We start from the raw sequence: 19,723 nt of genomic DNA, 5'->3' as shown, positions 1-19,723 counted from the left end.
AAGGCCACATGCAGATTATGCACAATACAAAGGTGACATATCAACACAACAATTAGAACTAAAATCCATCCTGCACCTCCACCTGCTCAGGCACATGACCAAGCAGTCCACTTCTTGGGACTACACCCCTCAAGAAGAACAAACAGTCTTTTTCCAATTTATGCAAAAATTGTTACATGGACTATAGGAATTTTGGCTCTTTTGGGCAGTTTAAATCCCTAGAACCGAAACTCTCTTCAGTCTCTTCCTTCTGTTTCCACACCTTCCATAAAACTTCCGCTAGTAGCTATGAGTTATCTTGGGGTAATAAAAGTGTTTTCTTGGGAGATCGTTTGCTGAATATTGGTTACAACTCATAAAATAAAATAAAGTAAACAGTAATCCCAATGTTTTGGGGACCCTGATGAACAAGTCAACTCAGGCTTGCTCATGTCAGGACTGGAATTGTGTGGCCTTCTTGACACTGGTTACAAAGATGGCCTCATTCCTATTCAGGTCTATACAGTCATATGGAATATGCTCTGTCAGTGTAGAATGAGAGTAGGCTTTGCAATCAACCACACTTTTCTTCAAATCTTCTGAGCAGTGGTGAGTCCTTGAGAAGCCTCAGTTTCTTCATCCATCAGAAGGGGAAATAAGCAACCTCAAAGGAGTGGATGACCAGTGTGTCACCAAGGTATTCACTCAATAGCTCAGTAGCCAAATTTAGAATCCTGGCTTCACCACTTCATGGATGTTGGACTTTAGGCAAGTTACTTCATCTTTCTGCACCTCAGTTTTGTCATCTGTTAAATGAGGTTTGTAAATTAATAGACCTTGTCTAATAGGTGAGAGTGAAACAAGTTTGTATCTGTGAAGCACTCTGTAAGTGACTTTCCATTATTAGTATTAGGTCTAAGAGAGATCTGCGGTTGCCCCCAAGATGTAGGCAATTGACAGTCACCTTCAAAGCACATCCTCAAGGGCTTGCTCCAGAAGTTTCCAGTGAGGCCTAGCAGAGACTGTATTTAAGGGGCATAAAATGCTTTTGATAAATCGCTGCACCTTTTTCTAGGTTGATCCTAAGTTTCTTGCTCACCTGCAGGAGAAAGTGTATCAGCTGCACTCTTATACTGAATTAAGCTAACATCTTCAAGGTATTGTCAGACTATTTTTTTCAAATCATTTGCTGAATACTTATTTGGTGGAAATACTCCTAAACTAACAACATAGATTCATCAACAGAGGTTGGCATTGCCTATAGCTGTTTGGAAGTTGTGGGTATGGGCAGCCATGATCTTCTGTAATGCCAAAAGTTTAGCTATGACATTCTCCACTCTGCTTTGACATGCCAGGAAAAAACAGTCCTGTATCAGAAGTAGAAGACTTGCATAGACTTTAACAGGAAATCTCATCAAATTAATAAAGACCAGCATCTTTCAAGGACACCTGGCAATGAGGGGCAAGAACACAATCAAGGTGTTGGTAAAGTTAGGCCTGATTGACTTGACAGATGGAAGAGTGATTGTGAGCAGGATGTAAATCAAGATAGGTGGATAAGAGGGGATGGTGATCGTGGCATGAGAAACAGCTGAACAGAATCTGTAACTACCGTCAGAGACACCAGTAGCAGAAGAACAGTGACCGCTATCATTGAGACAAGCATAACATCGTCTTCTACATGGGTTGTAATTGGCTACATGAAACCTTCAGAGTGCACATCACATTGGATCTCTGTAACTTCTGAGTGGGTGAGGACTTGGCTAGGGGTGGTCTTTCATTGGCTATAGACTGAATGAGAGGTGTTTCATTTGGTTACTTGCCTCTTCAATGGTCTCATTCCCCCAGCTGTTTGTCCCCAGGATCCCAGACAGATGAATTAACACCTGGGCTCTTCTCTAGAACATGAGCTTCTAGGTCATATTCCTGTGGAAAAGAGGATGAGCCTGATTTTGTAAAGGAGGCCATGGTGCTTTCTAGACAAAGGTAAAATCTAATTAAATTCTAATGATTCTCTCCAAAGGATCATCTGTTCTTGTGCACATCATTAGCTATATGACAAGGGAAATTTGAGGAAGGGAAAAAGAGCCTCTTTATTCTTATTCTATTCTCTATTTTCTAGAACCAGAGCTCCCAGTTCCCTGAATCTGGTCCAATTAATTGAGAAGTCTAAGAGAGGGTAATTATGCAAGCCATTAGCATCTTACCCCATTTGCTTTTTCCCATTTGGCAAGTTCTTTTCAGATTACAGTTCCACTGGTTAGCCCAGCAATTCAGCAATTTTGAGCAAGGTCATCTTAGTTCTCTGCAGCTCCACATTCTGGGCACAACTAACAAGGCACACTTAGCACTACTGAGAAGGCTTGAGTACCTGCAGCATCCCACAGACCTTTGGGCTAGACTTGCAAGGGGAATATGAGGGAGAGAAAGGTGCTGGGTGACCATGCAGATGAGAGGAATGCAGACAGATATCACCGAAGCTGAGTTGGGATCAGTCTCCTCATATGGCAGCAATTTTTTATAACCAATATTTGGAAAAAATAACTTGAGGTTTTAGGAAAATAAAGTGTTGGGAATTAATACACCAATATTGATTAAGTTTTAAATTAGTAACACCCCATATTAAATATATTTATTAATATTTAATGTTTTTAATATTAAGAAGTGATTATTAATGTTGTGTATGATACTGTTAAAGTACTCAATATTCATCAAATATTTAATCTATTAAATGTTAACATAAATATTTATATGTGATTATACTAAGGCTACATAGTTGTTGGTTTTCACTAAGATTTTCATAACACTTAAAAACTCTCATAGATTAGTTGAAAGACCATTTTGAGATACAGAGACTAAGTGGATAGATAGAAATAAAATATATTCAGAGAACAGTAAACTAAGGAAATAAAATCTATGGCTATATGCATTTGTATACAACACAAAATATGAAAAATTTCAAAGTGACAGTATAACTTAATTGAAGCAAAATTATATATATTTTTTCAATCAAACTTTCATTCAACCTTTTAAATTTTTATGGAGAAATAATTGATATATAACTTTATATAAGTTTCAGGTATACAAGATGATGATTTAAGGAGATATTTATATATTATAAAATAATGACTACAATAAGTCTAGGTAATATTAGTAAAATAATATAACCTGAGATGCTTTCCTAGATAGTAACTAATTTGTGGTAATCAAAGTATGTTATATTTCATTAAACTAGTATCTGCTTTATAGATTATTTTCAGATAAGTTCCAGAGTGATTATAATATTACTCTGGATTAGAAAAGCTGCTATTAAATTTTATCTAACAAGTGTGGGAAGATAATTTAACAAAGCTTTTCTTTTACTATTTTTTCATTGGAGGTTAAAGTAATAAGTAATATAGAAAATATATACCTGTGGAAAAATTGGTTTATGTGGTTTATGCAACATTTAAAAAATTTCATTTTTACTATAATAAAAAGTTTAGTCTTTCTGTGGTAATTTACATTTTTTCTGAGTTAGTAGTTGGCTTACTAACTGGGTTGGGTTGAACTTCAATGAATGATGTGTCTGAAATTTTATTTACTAAATTTTAATAGGCATAGATTTCCCATTAAGTAATTTCCTGTTTTCCCATTCTTTTTGTAAGTTTTATTTATTTTTAATTATATTTATTGATTATGCTATTACAGTTGTCATGATTTTTCCCACTTTGGCGCCCTCTACCCAGCACCCCCTACTGCCTCAGGCAATCCCCCCACCATTGTTCAATGTCATAAATTCTTTAGCTACTCCATTTCCTATACTGTACTCTACATCCCCATGGCTGTTCTGTAACCACCTATTCATACTTCTTAATCCCCTCACCTCTTCACCCATTCTCCCACTCCCACATCGCATGTGGCAACCATCTGGTAACTAACTTCTTTTCTCTTACTGCTTTTAAGAGTCTCTTCATCTTTAACCTTTGGCCTTTTAATTATGATGTGTCTTGGGGTTGGCCTCTTTGCATCCATCGTGATTGAGACTCTCTGTGCTTCCTGGAATTGCATGTCTATTTCCTTCACCAAATTACAGAAGTTTTCTTTCACTGTTTTTTCAGGTAGACTTCCAATTTCTTGTTCTTTCTTTTCTCCTTCTAGCACTTCTGTGATGGGAATGTTGGACCTCTTAACATTGTCCCAGAAGCTGCTTATACTATCCTCATTTTTTTCATTCTTTCTTCCTCTTGTTCTGCATGGTTGTATTTTGCTTCCCTATATTCCAAAACATTAATTTATTTCTCAGCTTCATTCACTCTACTGTTGTTTCCCTACAAATTGTTCTTTATTTCATTTAGCATATCCCTCATTTCTGCTGCATCTTTTTTATGCTGCTAAGGTCCTCACTAAGTTCCTTGAACATCCTTATAAACAGTCTTTTGAACTCTGCATCTGGTAGATTGCTTATCTCCATTTCATTTAGCTCTTTTTTCTGGAGTTTTTATCTGTTCTTTCATTCGAGCCATGTTTCTTTGTCTCCTCATTTTGGCAACTTCCGTATGTTTGTTTCTATGTGTTAGGTGGAGCTGCTTTAACTTTCTGTCTTGATAGTATGGCCTAATATAGTAGGTGTCCTATAGGGCCCAGTGGTACAGCCTCCCCTATCATGCCATCTGGGTGTGCCCTTCATGTGGGCTGAGTACATCCTCCTCTTGTAGTTGAGCCTTGGTTGCTGTTTGAAGATCAAAGGGAGGGGACCACTGACCCCAACCTCTGCTGTGTGTGAAGGATCAGCTGTTCAAGGGCACACTGTTGGTTCTCCAATATGGTCTGTAACTATCCACTGGGTGCAGTGGCCCTGAAGTTTCCGAGGTGGTGCAGGCCAAGGTCAGCCTCCACCTGTATTTAGCCCAGGACACCCTGTCTGAGCTGTAAAGCAATCTGAGATGGCTGCTTCTTGTGCAGGATTTGGAGATTCAGAGGCAAAGCCAAGCTACTACTCTAATCTGGCTGCCACTAGGGCTCACTGAAGACAGCTATTGCTTGTTTAATAGGATTTAGAAGCCAAGACCAGCCATTCTTATGGAAAAGAAGCTTGGGTGGGCCTGCAAATTGGGCTGGGAAGAGTCTCAAGGGATCTTCAAGGTGGATCAAATAGTGTTAGCCAAGTTGATGGAGTCTCAGATATGGCATCAGGTTGCCAGTTCTGTGCTCTGTTGGGGGCAGGGTTTAAAAAAGGAACAATGACCTCTACTCACCTTGATGCCAGATACTTCAGTTTCTTCCAGTATGCCCCTGGTGCACGTCAAACTGCTACCCTGGTTCTGGAGCTCAGAGGGAGTGAGTCTGAGTAGGTGAGTCCATGTGTGGGTTCTTTAAGAGGAACTGCTTGGTGCTCCAGCAGTTTATTCTGCCTACTCAATCCCTTCCGGTATTTGCAGCCAGAAATTGTGGGGACTTAACTTCCTGGCACAGGAATCCTGGCATGGTGGCAGGGCTGGGACTCTTTGCTCCCAAGATACCCCTCCCAAATTTATATCCACATGGGTATGGGACCAGCCCATTCCACATCTGTGACCCTCCGACCAGCCTGGATAGATGTGGTTTCTTTAATTCCATAGTTGTCAGACTTCCATTCAACTCAATTTTGTAGTTGTCAGACTTCCACTCAAAGTGATTTCTGATGTTCCTGAGTGATGGTTGTTCTATATTTTAGTTGTAATTTTGATGTGGTTGTGGAAAGAGGTGAGCCATGTCTCAATATTCTTTTTTATTGAAGTACCTACATATGATAAGACTTTAAAGCCTACTTTAATTTTTCAATCTACAATGAGATTCTAGTTAGCCCAGACATGTATTTACATTTCTGTATATGAAAATATTTTTATTAAAACACAAGATTGGGAAGAACTAATCTGCTGTTGCTATTCAAGAGCCATACCCTTTTACTCAGGACTGGGCTGATTCACAAAGAAATGGGATATTCACTACAATAAAAATACAACTTTTTCCTCATCTCAGCAAGAGCTCATTACAGAAGATCTCACCCATTAGTATCTCCTGTTATCTCTACTTTGGACAATCACCTTGTCACTTCAGTAGAGTCAGGTAAGAGCCCATTCCAGGAAACACTCATTTTCTATTTTCTTATACAGTTCTACCATAGTTTATATAAGTATCATAGAAGGACTATTTTCCTGTTGTCTGTTGATGAGATTACATTATATTAACTGATATCGGATAATATTTTACAATGTGTTACCTTGTGGAGATGAAGATTTGAGTAAAATCCTTTGTATTTAATGCTCTGCAAAGTTACACTGCAATTCCTTTAGATGACAATTATATTTAATACCAGATGGTATCATGTAATCTAACCTTTTTATAATGGATGAAAATAATTTGAAGACTCATAGGCCTCTTTTTTTCATTACAGAATATACAGGCTTTTCCAACACCTTTGTTCTGGAACATTAAGAAAGAAGACATGGAGAAGCAGAGGAAAAAAACTGAGGACCCCCGGCTACTGTTTTTATAAACAACTAGTGGCTTTTATAGGCTAATAAAGATCAGAAAATCTCTCAAATAACCCTAATCTTTGGGCCAATTTAAAAATATTTTAGATGGAGAAATGTCAAGAAAAATAGATATAATTTCTTAAGACATAATTCTCTTCCCTCAGCCTCTATAGAAGATTATACATAGATAGCTGTCATGTTAAGACACGATTGAAATTCCACAGCACAAAGGCAATGCAGAGAAGAAGAAAAAAAGAATCAATCTTTCACATGTTTTTTTCAAAGGCTTGGCAAGAGACCAGGGGTAATATTTTTGCAACTGGGAATATGTGTTTATTGAAGAATATTCCCACATTTGAATCATCATCAGGGGTCCTAGGCTTGTTTTACTTTCAAAGGTAGAGAGGGCATAACATTGACCCCAACTGGGAAAAGGAAAATGCTTCACTGTGATTCTCCTCCAGGGAGTAGGAATAAAGAGATTACATATGCCTGCATAATGGAGAATTTCCTCACTCACACAAGACAAAAGAGTTCATTATTTTTCACCAGACACTTGAAGCCTTGTGCCTCCCAGTTCCAGAGGCCAAGCTGGTAGACCATTTTTATGTTAAGCCACTAGATGGAGTTCTAGGAAACTGGCCCTTCTAGTACATTTCATGATGACAAGATTGAGATGTGGAAGACCTTAATAACGGTTTTCCCCCTTAAGAGAAGTGAGACCAAGACCTTCCCTAAAGATCAGTGTAATTTTTTCAATACCAGTATCTTTTTCTTTTCTCTAGGTAGCAAATACATGAACATTTTCTTCCTGAAAACATATTTGTTTTATCTTTATATGAGAACAAAAGCCATCTGAAATCAAATGAAAAATTTTAAGTGACAAAATATAATTTAATTAAACATTCAAGTTCTTCTTTAGAGTAGGTCTTTTACTAAAATGTTGGTAAAATATTAAAAGTCTCAAATTCCTTACTGGTAAAATATTAAAATGTTTTAATTCCTTAATTGTTTACTATTGTAACTTGGCAATAGATTACTATAACACACAATATATGGAGACCATATTCTCAGTGATAGATCAGATCTCCCATTTATGATATTGAAATGAGTTTAGCTCAGCCTCATGTTGGCTTACTCAGGTTTCCCTTAATAACTTTCACCTAGAATATAGAGAGAGGTTTATAAATTTCCTACTTGCAAGAAGTAATGTCTAATTTTTTTCATTGCTTTCATCTATCATTGGTGTGCAGCTAATTTTGAGATAGCATAGTATTCCAGCCTGAGATATGATTAATATTATTTAGCTTCCCTTTTAAAAAGCATATTTCAAACACATGCTGTTTTGTTTCTGAATATGTCCATGTTCCATAAGCATGAAGTCATCAAAAAAGTCATCAGAAAATTTTATCTTCACAGAATTACAAGGCTAATTCATTTAACAGATAGTTATTGAGTACCTACTGAATTTTCTCATTCAAAAGCCATTGAAGATACTCACAGGAAAGAGGAAGCATTTGATCCAAGAAGAGACTGAACAAGAGCATTGCTAAATGGATATGGAGTCTGTTTACCTTTGTTTTGGCACCAGACTCAGAGGTGGAGTCCTGGGAAGTGTGGGGCTGACACAGGGGACCTCTTGCCAAGCCAAGGTGGCCCCATCTGCCCGACTTCACTTTGCAAAGGTTATGTGGGTTCTTTTGGAGCCCAGGAAATGAGGAGGTGGGTAAGCAGCCTCTGCTCAAGAACAGGACGATCCTGGCAAGGACCTCTCAGTGAGAAAATGGAAACCACTGGAGTTTATGCCTCTACTCAACTCTGAAGTCACCTGTTACATGATTTAACCCATAGTTACTGAGCACTTTTTCCCCCATGATTATCTAGTTTAAAATTGTACTAGCAAACAGTGTTATAAATATAGAAGAAAGTGGTAGGATAAGGAAATTAAAACAAAAGTTTTAGGTATTACATTTAAATGGTCATCTCAACTAATTAAGGCCAGGTTTTCTGATCACAGGGTAGAGCTAAAAACCACCCCACCCCACCCCCCCACACACACACAGACAAAAGACTGAATCATATAGAGAACAAAGATTTACCTATATGGCTGAAACTGCAGCCCTTTTTAGTAGTATTTTCCAAATTCTCTGACCCAGTGGGAAAGACTTTTCTCTTTTGGGAAAAGCATGAAGACTTTTCTCTTTTGGAAAAAGTTTCAAAGAGAAAAAGGGACTTGCTTTCTCACCACTTCAGCCACACTATCGGTGGAGGAGTTGGAAGAAGAGATGTCACAAGGCAGGAGAAGCCTTTCCAATAGCCAATGGGTCTCCATAGAGACCTGTTTCTCTTATAGTCAGAAGAATGGGTCTCAGCTAGATCCACAGAGGCCACCCAGCAGGCATGGTTGTGTTATGCTGACCCAGGTGCTGGGACATCCTTTAGGTCCTAGAATCAGTAGCTGCAATGCTAACTCTTCTCTGGTAAGAATGCCCAGGCAACCTTAGGCTGGGCTGTTGGGCAAACACTATAACTGCACAGAAACTTCATCTCTTTAGTATGACCTTTTCTCCTTTCTTTCTTTTTGATTCAAACTGGTTTCATTTAGCAACCTGACTAACCCGCCTCCTTCTTTACCTTGCCTGTCCACTCCCATAATCATTGAGCCCTCAGGACAATAAGATTCTGGTTGACATCAAATAATCTTAGGAGCAGAGTTTTGGGTCTACTGACCATAGAGACAGAGTTTTGGTCAAACCAGAGATAACACCTAGGTCTCAGTTGTGTTTGAACTCCAGATCCAGAAAAGCAACCAAAACCAGACACAATGGTACCATGGCTGCCATCAGGGCCAGGAGCACTGATCAGCAATTCTCTACCCTAGCACTGAGCAATCAATAGGAACCCTGACCCTAACCCTGACCCTAACTCCCTTAGTCACCATGATTAATGATTTTCCCCCTATATAACCCATCCCCTAGAACAGGTATGTCAAATTCATTCACCGGGGGCCACATCAGCTTCATGGTTGCCTTTAAAGGGCCAAATATAGTAAATGTAACTATTCCTTAGTAGTATTTAGTAAATGTAACTATTATTATTATTATTATTATTATTATTATTATTATTATTATTATTATTATTCCTTGACAGTTAAGGGAGAGCTCAGTGCTGCCACTGGGTAGAAACAAGGTGCTGGGCTGGATAAAACAAGGTGGAGGACCAGATTTGGCCCACAGACCTTGTGTTTGCCACCTGTGCCCTAGAAGCCATCAGGGAGCCAGATCTTTGAGCATTAGCTCACCTGTGTCTCCAAGGGAAGGCCACTTCCTAAAAATAAATCCTCACTTTTTTTGCTGCAGACTTTTGTCTGCATCTTATTGGGCTTTGATGTACACAGGCACACAGACCAGTTTAGTCCAGTAACAAAAGCAGCAGTCCTTTAGCAGAGGCATCTTAGAGCCAGTTACATTCTTCCACTTCAAACGGAGACCCTCCAACTCAAATGGGTATGATATAATCCAGTTGCAGGTGTTTTGCATATAAGGCCTGTAGGTCTCAGCTACTTTAAGGGAGAGGCTCGTTACAAAAGAATAAAAGTTACTAAGACTACTGCTACAGGTTAAGTTTTGACTGTTTACACAAATGGCAGGGATCTGTATATCTATGTCAGAGTAACACCATTGCCCAAATAGATTTTCACAGCATGGCTTCATAGTTTTCAATTTTTTGTTGCACAATCTTTAGTGTACATAAGATTATGCTACACCTTTGTCAACTCAGCCTAACTTACAAATGTATCTTCCTATGCAACATCATTGTAATCCTGAAAATAAGCACAATCTCTGTATATCATTGTCATAAATCTTTGTTGTTCAATAAAATTTTGGCTTGGAGTTTATCTCAAAAAGATTCATGTTGCTTATTACTCTAAGAATACTGATGAGTTGAGCTTTATTTCCTATAACTCATTTGCATTCATTGAGTTTGTACAATTTTTCATAGGTATTCACCATAAGTATCTTCATTAGCATCACAGGCATTTTTAAGTACTTAAATATACTCATGGTATCATAAAAGCTATATGTTGCTGTTATATGTATAATTACCAGACACAGATCATTTCTCAAAGATCTTAACCTTGAGACAAACAGTAATAGAATTCAAAGCCAGTTTAGGTAACAACTTAGGAAACATAAATATGAAAGTGTGATGTAGAACAATGACAGTAGTACATGTGATCAGCTCTTGAAAAAATTATGGTGTCATAAGATTTTCATATCATAAAATCATATTATTTTAAGCCTATAAGTTTTCTTTGAGATCAAGGCCTTCTCATGTTACCCATAAGGAAACTGAGCTAGAGGATCACTCAACTAATTCATGGCAGTTTTGCCTCTGGAACAGCTTTCTTAACCTCTGTATTATTTCTTTGCATTTGACTACTACAACAAGGGAAATTCTGTCATTTTCAGTTGGAGAGATTTCTGGAGAATAAATTTTGTTCTCCAAATTATTCACACTACAGGTGTTGAGACACCCAATTTTGAAGAAGAGAACACATTTTTAAAAGTCTTCAGTGTTTTGTGGCTGCAAAGAAAATGGTAACTGATTATCTGCAAGTCACAAGCTTTAGACTGAGGTTTCTTTAGGTATTAATTTCCACTGTAGTTATTTCTTTTTATTGCTAATTTGTGCATCTATCTAACTTTATGCTTTCTGATTTTCTGAGTTGTGCAAAATCTTTTTGGAACATATATTTCATTATCCCAGGGACCTGGTTAGAAAAATCCTTCCCTAAGTGCTTTTATTGGAAACCTCCAGTAAAAACCAGCATCATGATTAACTGTGGTCAGGCTTGTACTACTACTTACAGAATCCTGATAGAAGCTCACCTGTTTGGGTGATAGGAGGGAAAATACACAGGTGGTGGGTGGTGGGGGGCAAGTGTTTTCTGTTTATTTTCCAGGCCTCTTCATAGCTATGACAGCTCTGCTTTGTAAGTGTTCTTGACATGAAGCCTAAAGCTCCTTTTCTTTTATGTTTGTGTGTCATTTGCTGCATTTTGCCTTACCATTGATGTTTCCTTAAAAATAATAAGAGTAATGAGTAGTTATGTATTATTCATCCCAAGTGTACAGGTCATGCATTTATCTTGGGCTTTCTCTCCTTTTTTTTCCCCTAGAGCTTGCACTCGACAGCGCATGCTGAGTGGATCATTCGAGGGGCAGCCAGCAAAGGAAAGGTCAATTCTCAGTGTGCAGCACCATATCCGCCAAGAGCGCAGGTAAATACACCAGGAGATGAGGCTACATAGAAACTAAGGAAAGGAATTTTACAGTAAGGGTTCACTGTACACAGCCCTGGTTAAAAGCATGTGTTCTTTTCCTTGATGGTAACAATAATAAAATCTCCAATCATATCTAAAGATTCAAAAGATCTTTGAAAAATATTTTTTTGGTGATGGCCAAATTCTCACTTTTAAAATCAGAAGGAAAATTTCTGAAGATCAAAGACATTTGGATAGACTACAGCTTTTTCTATAAAAAATAAATAAATAAGCTTGTTTTATTTTTAAAAAGTTGTGTTTTTTTAAATAATCATCATTGCTTAAATCAAAATTTGGTCTTGAGACATACATACTGACCAGTTGGTTGTGGTTGTTTTAGATCACTAAGACACGGGTCAAACAGCCAGAGGATCAGCAGAGGGAAATCTCTTGAAACTCTGACACAAGATGTAAGTTCTAAGCAATGCTTTGGATTTTGGAAAAATGATTATGAAAATGTATTTAAATGACTGCTTAGATGATTCCAGCACCTGGGTCTTTCTGTTACATTGTCACATTTCCTTAAGACTTTCTACCAGAGGAAATGAGGAGACCAGGTACAGAAAATTGATGGTTAACTTTGGAAAATTCCAGACATCCCACATGCCTTTCTTAAGATAATAGCACAAAAATGACATATCAGTTACATTTGACTGAAATTAAAGACATCCAAAACATTTTATAAGAGTGACTCACATTATTAACTGTGAATATTTATTAAATTTAAAATATTCTAGAATCTAGATCCACTGTCTATTATTTCAGGACTTTGCATAGTAGAAAATAAAATTTTATTTCTAAAAGAACATTTATGTCAAAACTTCACAAGATTTCCCAATAATTTCTCTGCTTTTAGACTTCAGATCACTTATTTGTTTATTTACTGACCCAAATATATATCAAGCATTCATCATATGCCAGATTCTAAGTGTTGAGGACTAGTAGAGAAACAAGATATCATCTCTGCCCTGCAGGCACTTACAGTCTAGTAAAAGAGACAACAAGCAAGTAAACAAATATATAATAATTTCTGTATGATTTTTATTCATTTTTCATTGCTGTGACAGGTTGACTGTGTACTATAAAGAAAAATAAAATAGTGTGAAGAAATGGAAGGTGGACATTTTGAGGCAGGGAATGTTAGAGGATGGTCAAAGTACACTCCTCTACATGAGCACAGAGACCCAGATAAGTAAATGAGGGAACCATGGGAAAATCCAAGGGCACCCGAGGAGGCTTAACTCTATCTTCCAGGTTAGACTCACCAGCAGCTCTACCACACTGAGATTACCATGAGAGGTGGAAAGTACATATTAAGTAATTACCAGTAGTGAAAACTGGATTTAAGTATAGGTCTTAAGTTGACTGGATAACTTGGATGAGAGAACAGTCTTGAATGTTCAGAGCCAAGGATAGTATCTGCAAAAAAAAAAGGTCGAGCAAGAGAAAGTTAGCAAAGCTTTGTTTTTTTGTTGTTGTTGTTTTTGTCTTTTCCATCACTTACCTCTTCTTTCTTGTGAGTTTCTGGAATATTTCATCATACTTCGTCTGCTTTCAAGAAACTGCTATCTCCTGGCTGGCATAGCTCAGTGGATTGAGTGTGGGCTGGGAACCAAAGTGTCCCAGGTTCGATTCCCAGCCAGGGTACATGCCTGGGTTGCAGGCCATAACCCCCAGCAACCGCACATTGATGTTTCTCTCTCTCTCTCTCTCTCTCCCTCCCTTCCCTCTCTAAAAAATAAATAAATAAAATATTTAAAAAAAAAGAAAGAAACTGCTATCTTAGAGTAAACTCTCCTTACTAAGTGTTCCAGGTAAAATTGAGAATGGAAGACACTGGTGATGAGAACAACCTAATATTGAGATTACCCAAGGTACATGGTTCTAATTAACAGAAACACATTACCTGCATGAGTTTTTAAGCCAGAAGCTGTCTGATATGATCCACTATTTTGTCAACATGGAATTGTGAATGGATCTAATACATGGCCTGTATACTTAGTATAATTTGCACTTAGCCATAGTGCATGGAGAAATTTTGGGGTAAAAATTCAGAGAGGCAGCACTAATTCAAAGGACTTTCCTTTAATGTAATTCAGTAGAAGCACAATACAATTCAAAATCAAATTAGAACATAGCTTTGAAGACATGTTTAAATATATACAAACAAAAGGCTTTGTTTGAATTATTTCAATTCAGATGTTTATTTCTTCTTCAAAGATATTTTGTTATATTTTCTACATAGATGTTTAAGAAAAATCTGTCCCCATCTTCTCTATAGCAAATGGTCATGGAGGTTCTGCTAATTTTATGAAAAATCTTTCCTAATATTATTTCCTCCATAATAGAAGCAATTTAAAATAGAGACTTTCATCTTTTTCACTTATTTCAAATGATAGAAGAGACAGATAACTCAATCTAGGGACTACTTTATATAAAATTAAGTTATTTGAATAATAGTTCTCTATCTCCCACAGAGTGAAAACCAGAGTGAATGTCCTACATGATCTGCTCCCCCAACTCCCTACACACACACACTGCTCTGGCCACATTTTTTCTTACTCTGTTGCTTTTTTTCCACCTATGCTGGCTTTCTGGCTATTCCATGTGCAGATCCCCTCACTACTCTGGAGAAACACATCTCTGCTAAAACCCAGTGCCCTGCATCCTCCTACTCTTTGCTCAAATAACTTCTTATTGAGGCCTGCTCCAACTTGTCTGTTTAAACTCAGAGGATTCTGGTACTTTTTATTCCCATTTGTTTTTGTTTTTGTTTTTACCAGAATGCTAAGCCTTTCTAACATTCTTATTTATTTTGATTTAATTTTGGTCTATCTCTCCTGACTAGAACATTAGCCCCATAAGATCTAGGATCTTGTCAGAGATTTGTTTGTTTGCTTTTTGCTTTTTCCTTTTGCCATATCGCCAACACTAGAAGAAAAGTGCCTGGCACATAATTGGTTCTCAATATATGCTTTTATTGAGAAAAATCCTTTGGAGTAAAAAAAAATACCCTTGTTAAGATGACTGTGACCATTAAAATATATAGAAAATAAAGATATTTATTTCAATTTTTTAAAAAATTATCATTTGGGGGTCTTCAAAAATACTTATTTTTATTTGCCTCCTTTATTTATTTCTAGCATTCCAATACAGTGAGATATAGAAATGCACAAAGAGAAGACAGTGAAATAAAGATGATACAAGAAAAAAAGGAGCAAGCAGAAATGAAAAGGTACAGGGTGCTACAGTGTTTCCTGTCTCTTGTTTTGGAATGGCAAACATTCCCTTAACCTTATTCTTCTACAAATGTCCCCTTTCAGGAAAGTGCAAGAAGAAGAACTGCGAGAGAACCATCCATATTTTGATAAGCCACTGTTCATAGTAGGACGAGAACACAGATTCAGAAACTTCTGCCGGGTGGTGGTCCGTGCTCGCTTCAATGCGTAAGTACACTCAATTTCAGCCAGGTGTTTGGCCTGAATCGCACAAACAGCAGGGGAGGTTGTCATACCAAGAAGAAGGAACGTGTAATCCTAATGAGGTCACAAAATAAACTGTGGACTAATTAATCATGCTGCTCCTGTTTGCTAAGCAGCCAACCAGGTGGAAAACAAAGGTTGCAAATAGTTAACATTTATATAAAACTCGTGTTTAGAAAGCACTTAACAGCCATTTTTATTTGTTAATTTTTAACTGTCACTCAATAAATTTGTACCAGTGTTATTAACTCCATATTTATTTTGGAAATACTGAAGCAAAGGAAGGCTGAATGACAAGGTGAAGGTCATTGAGCATGTCTATTTGACTTATAATTTCTTTGTAATCAAAAATACCCCAACTGGTTTCTTCTTGAATAATGTAAAGCAGAAAGTTGACTATTGTTTTCATTACCAACTGTTATGAGAAGAAAACCCACTGACCAGTGACTCCATTCCTACCCAAAAGGAAGAAATGTTCAAGAAGTTGTCAGTGTAGTCAACTGGAAGGATGCTGCATTTGTGATGACTCAAACCTATTTTAGTAGGAAGCCCATGGATGAAAGGGAATGTTTGTCATGCATAACTTTAAATGAATACCCTGAAGACATTAAGAATCCTGGAAGAAATACAGATGCTTTCCCATCAGTAATTGGACCTTCCCTGATGCTATTGTTTAAGTAAATTAATCTCCTTTGTAATCAATAGCATTTAATATTTACACTCTGTTATGAGCTGAATTATGTGCTCCCCCAAATATTCATATGTCGAAGTGCTAACCCCCAGTTCCTCAGAATGTAACAGAGACAGGGACTTTAAAGAAGTAATTAAATTAAAATGGGGTTATTAGAATGGGCTTTAATTCAATATGACTGGTGTCCTTATAAAATGAGGAAATTTGGACACAGACACATATACAGGAAAGACTACGTGAAGACACAGGGAGAAGATGGCCATCCACAAGCCAAGGAAAGAGAGGCCTGAGACATATTCTCTCAGCCATCGGAAAGAACCTATGGACACCTGTATCTCGAACTTCTAGCCTCCAGAACTGTGAGAAAATAAGTTTCTGTTGTGTAAGCCACTCAGTCTGTGGTACTTTATTATAGCAGCCATCTGAAACCAATACACTATAATAATGTTTTAGGACTGGAGGAGACCTCAGCAACCATTTGATAACATTTTATCCCCCCTTCTTCAACAGAGGAGGGTATGTAAGTCAGCAGAGGATAAGAGCTTTGCTCAAGGACACCAGCTAGTTAGTGCATGCCTCTCTCTGACTGCCAGTCCCTTGGTCTTTCTGCTGTTCTAAGAAGACCTTCATAGTTTCAAGCAGCTAAGTAATAATCATTAAAAACTCCCTGAATTTTCACAAAGTAAAGGAAGAAGTTGGCAATTTAGAGTTGATTTTCAGTTCCAAAGTGGTTTTTGTATCCGAAATTATCCTGTTGGCTACCTTCATGTTAATATATAATTATTAATTCTCCACTTCATTTAGTGTGGTGTAATTCTCCTTGTCAGCAATGTAGCTGATATGGACTGAGGATGACTTTGTTGTCATTGGGAGTACACATACAAATACCATGTGAGGTTTCGCTGAAAATTGGTTCCCTGAAAGTAAAAATTAGATATCCCCTCCCCAAGAAATTCTATATACATTATTCCACAAGATCATACTTAAATACAGGGCGAAGGACTCTATTGAATTTCTTTATATTTAATTAACTAATTGTGAGGAACATCCTCAAGCTAATAAGGCAAAGATTTTTAACTGAGTTTTTTAAAGGAAAGTCAAAATTCAGTTTTGTAATACCCATGTCAGAAATTGTTGAATGGTATCTCCAATTCTAAAATAAAGTATTTTGGGAAATATAAAACTTTACTTTCATAAGTATCAGCTACAAGCTCTTTTAATTTTTTTTCATCTAATGTTCTCTGTCTTCCAAAGTCACATATAGTTAACATACAATGTACATTGGAAAGAGAGTAAAAAAGAGATTTTATGCTGCAAATTTATAAAAACCACGCTATGATTTTATATTTATTCTGTCTTACAGATCTAAAACAGATCCTGTCACAGGAGCTGTGAAAAATACGAAGTACCATCAACTTTAGTAAGCTTTACAAGCTGTTTCCCACACTCATTTGAATTTTCTGTGTACTATTTCATGTTGCATAAAAATTCCCTTTATTTTCTTGCTATTTGTTCTATAAAATAGACAACTGGTAATTCGTTAAAAAAATACCTTTCACATTATTAGAATCACAGAAGCATCTTCTCTGATCTTTAATGGGCTTTACTGGAGGCTTTTTTGGAATTGTTCTCAGTTTTGTTTGGTCTTGGCAGTGATTTGTTGGGACTGGTGACTTACCTGGACTGGGTCATGATCATCGTAACCATCTGCTCCTGTATTTCCATGATGTTTGAATCCCCCTTCCGAAGAGTCATGCATGCACCTACTTTGCAGGTATGGCTGCTGAATCTCAGCTCACAGCTCCTAAGAAAAACTGTTACCTACAATTTTTCCATTGATTGTGATCAAACTACTTTTTGCTCATTTTAGATTGCTGAGTATGTATTTGTGATATTCATGAGCATTGAACTTAATCTGAAGATTATGGCAGATGGCTTATTTTTCACCCCAACTGCTGTCATCAGGGACTTTGGTGGAGTAATGGACATATTTATATATCTTGTAAGTCTTTGATTATTTCCTATATGTAAAATGTAATAGATTTATAAAATCTGATATTCTTAGTACAAGAGTGAGATATGTGACTTAAAAAAGTTGGGATGCTAAAACTGTTTCTTGGGTAATATAAGTCCATTATAGTTGAATAAGAGGCATACATCAAAAAAATCTAAATATTCATTGTTATGGTTGAAATACATCATCTACTTTCATGCATAGACATACCTTAATAAGACCTAAGGTAGCAAATCTAGTTTGCCCCCACAATTCTTGTGGCTCCTAAACTGAAAAAAAAATCTACATTATATAATTGATTGATGAGCCCCTTACTGCCAAGAGCAAACTGAAGTGAGTATTGTTGGACCTTTCTCCCAATTCAAAGGCACAAAGTATCCTGCTAAGAAAGACCATTCAACTGTTTGGTTAAACTAATTTGGTAAACCATAGGAAGCGACCAAAGAAATTTCATTTTTTCTCTTATGCCCAAGAAGACATAAAACCAATCCCCTTTTCAACACAGCAAGGAGAACTGTGATCATCAACTGTAGCATGTTTATATCATTAATAAAATAGTGAATGTCAGGTCAAGCATGAAGTTTAGTATCTTTTATCAAAGGGATATCAATCCTGTTGACAATAGTGGAGCGTGCAATATGTCAGTTAAGAGACAGGACAGAGTGTATTAATGTACATAGATGGTGGGTATCCCTATTTCATTCCTGCTTATACCTAATGACTTTCCATTGAGACTGCTTGGGTCTAGATTGGGTTCATAGTTTAGAGTTAAGAGACCATGTATCCACCTGGTGACGGCTTGTCTCACATAACACATGGAGTCTCTGCTAAAGCAAAGTCATGATAACTTGGTTCTCAGAAAATGTAGATAGTAGAGGATAAATTATATAAATTTCAAAGATGATTATTTTCCTTCTAGGTGAGCTTGATATTTCTTTGTTGGATGCCTCAAAATGTGCCTGCAGAATCAGGAGCTCAGCTCCTCATGGTGCTTCGGTGCCTTAGACCTCTGCGGATATTCAAACTGGTGCCACAGATGAGGAAAGTTGTTCGAGAGCTTTTCAGTGGCTTCAAGGAAATTTTTTTGGTAGGTTGCAGCTACCTTTGCTTTCAGTGTCCATAGTCCACTCCTTAATGTAGCTAAAGGGAGGATAAAGTATGTCTTGCTTGTCAAGGTTAAGTCTACAATTTTTGTTTTTGAAACTAAGAAAGCACAATACACATTTTGAAAACTTACCCCTAAATGCTTCCACCTTATTAGTATATTTAATTCAATAAATATTTTTCTTAAACTAAAGAGAAGCACTCTGGAAATGATGATGAAAGGAGAATCCAAAGACATAGTATCTGCTGATACTTTCATTCCTAACTCTTGACCCTAATTTCTTTCTAGGTTATAGTTTTCTAGTCTGAAAATTAAGGATAAGAAGATTCAATACCACCTACTTCACAAATAATATTAGGAATTAACATATTTGGGTTTATAATCTCATTCAATATGTCCCTTAAAGCATATAGCAATAGAATTTGTCTCTGATCTTTAGCATGTTAATATAAAACAAGCTAAAAGAAGAAACATACAAATGTACCCTACTTTAAGCAATCTAAATGAATAGTAATGAATATTTCTAAATGCAGTTGAGGGGAAAACATTCATTTTAGTTGAGCAAACATTGATTTAGGGTCTGCTAAGAGCAAGGTTGCAGATAAAATGTTAAGTAAGAGGCACGTTGT

At 37.0% G+C, this 19,723-nt stretch overlaps 1 protein-coding gene across 3 annotated transcripts in view; it reads left to right on the top strand.

The window, feature by feature from the left end:
- NALCN (sodium leak channel, non-selective) overlaps nucleotides 1-19,723 on the top strand; it is a 364,598-nt gene that overhangs the window by 287,219 nt on the left and 57,656 nt on the right. For all 3 annotated transcript variants that reach the window (XR_006783694.1, XM_045821795.1, XM_045821794.1), the window contains 8 exons: nucleotides 11,659-11,760; nucleotides 12,143-12,212; nucleotides 14,946-15,037; nucleotides 15,126-15,248; nucleotides 17,339-17,395; nucleotides 17,629-17,749; nucleotides 17,846-17,977; nucleotides 18,909-19,076. Coding sequence is in view for 2 of the 3 variants with exons in the window: in XM_045821795.1 (XP_045677751.1) it covers nucleotides 11,659-11,760; nucleotides 12,143-12,212; nucleotides 14,946-15,037; nucleotides 15,126-15,248; nucleotides 17,339-17,395; nucleotides 17,629-17,749; nucleotides 17,846-17,977; nucleotides 18,909-19,076 (865 nt within the window). In the remaining variant the exon portion in view is untranslated. The remainder of the gene's footprint in view (nucleotides 1-11,658; nucleotides 11,761-12,142; nucleotides 12,213-14,945; nucleotides 15,038-15,125; nucleotides 15,249-17,338; nucleotides 17,396-17,628; nucleotides 17,750-17,845; nucleotides 17,978-18,908; nucleotides 19,077-19,723) is intronic.

The sequence above is a fragment of the Phyllostomus hastatus genome, unplaced genomic scaffold, assembly GCF_019186645.2.
Source record: "Phyllostomus hastatus isolate PE091 unplaced genomic scaffold, TTU_PhHast_1.1 phas_scaffold_46, whole genome shotgun sequence".
In the NCBI taxonomy this organism is placed as follows: Eukaryota; Metazoa; Chordata; class Mammalia; order Chiroptera; family Phyllostomidae; genus Phyllostomus; species Phyllostomus hastatus.
The sequence above is the reverse complement of the archived record's forward strand: the minus strand, read 5'-3'. Positions and strand labels throughout refer to the sequence as shown.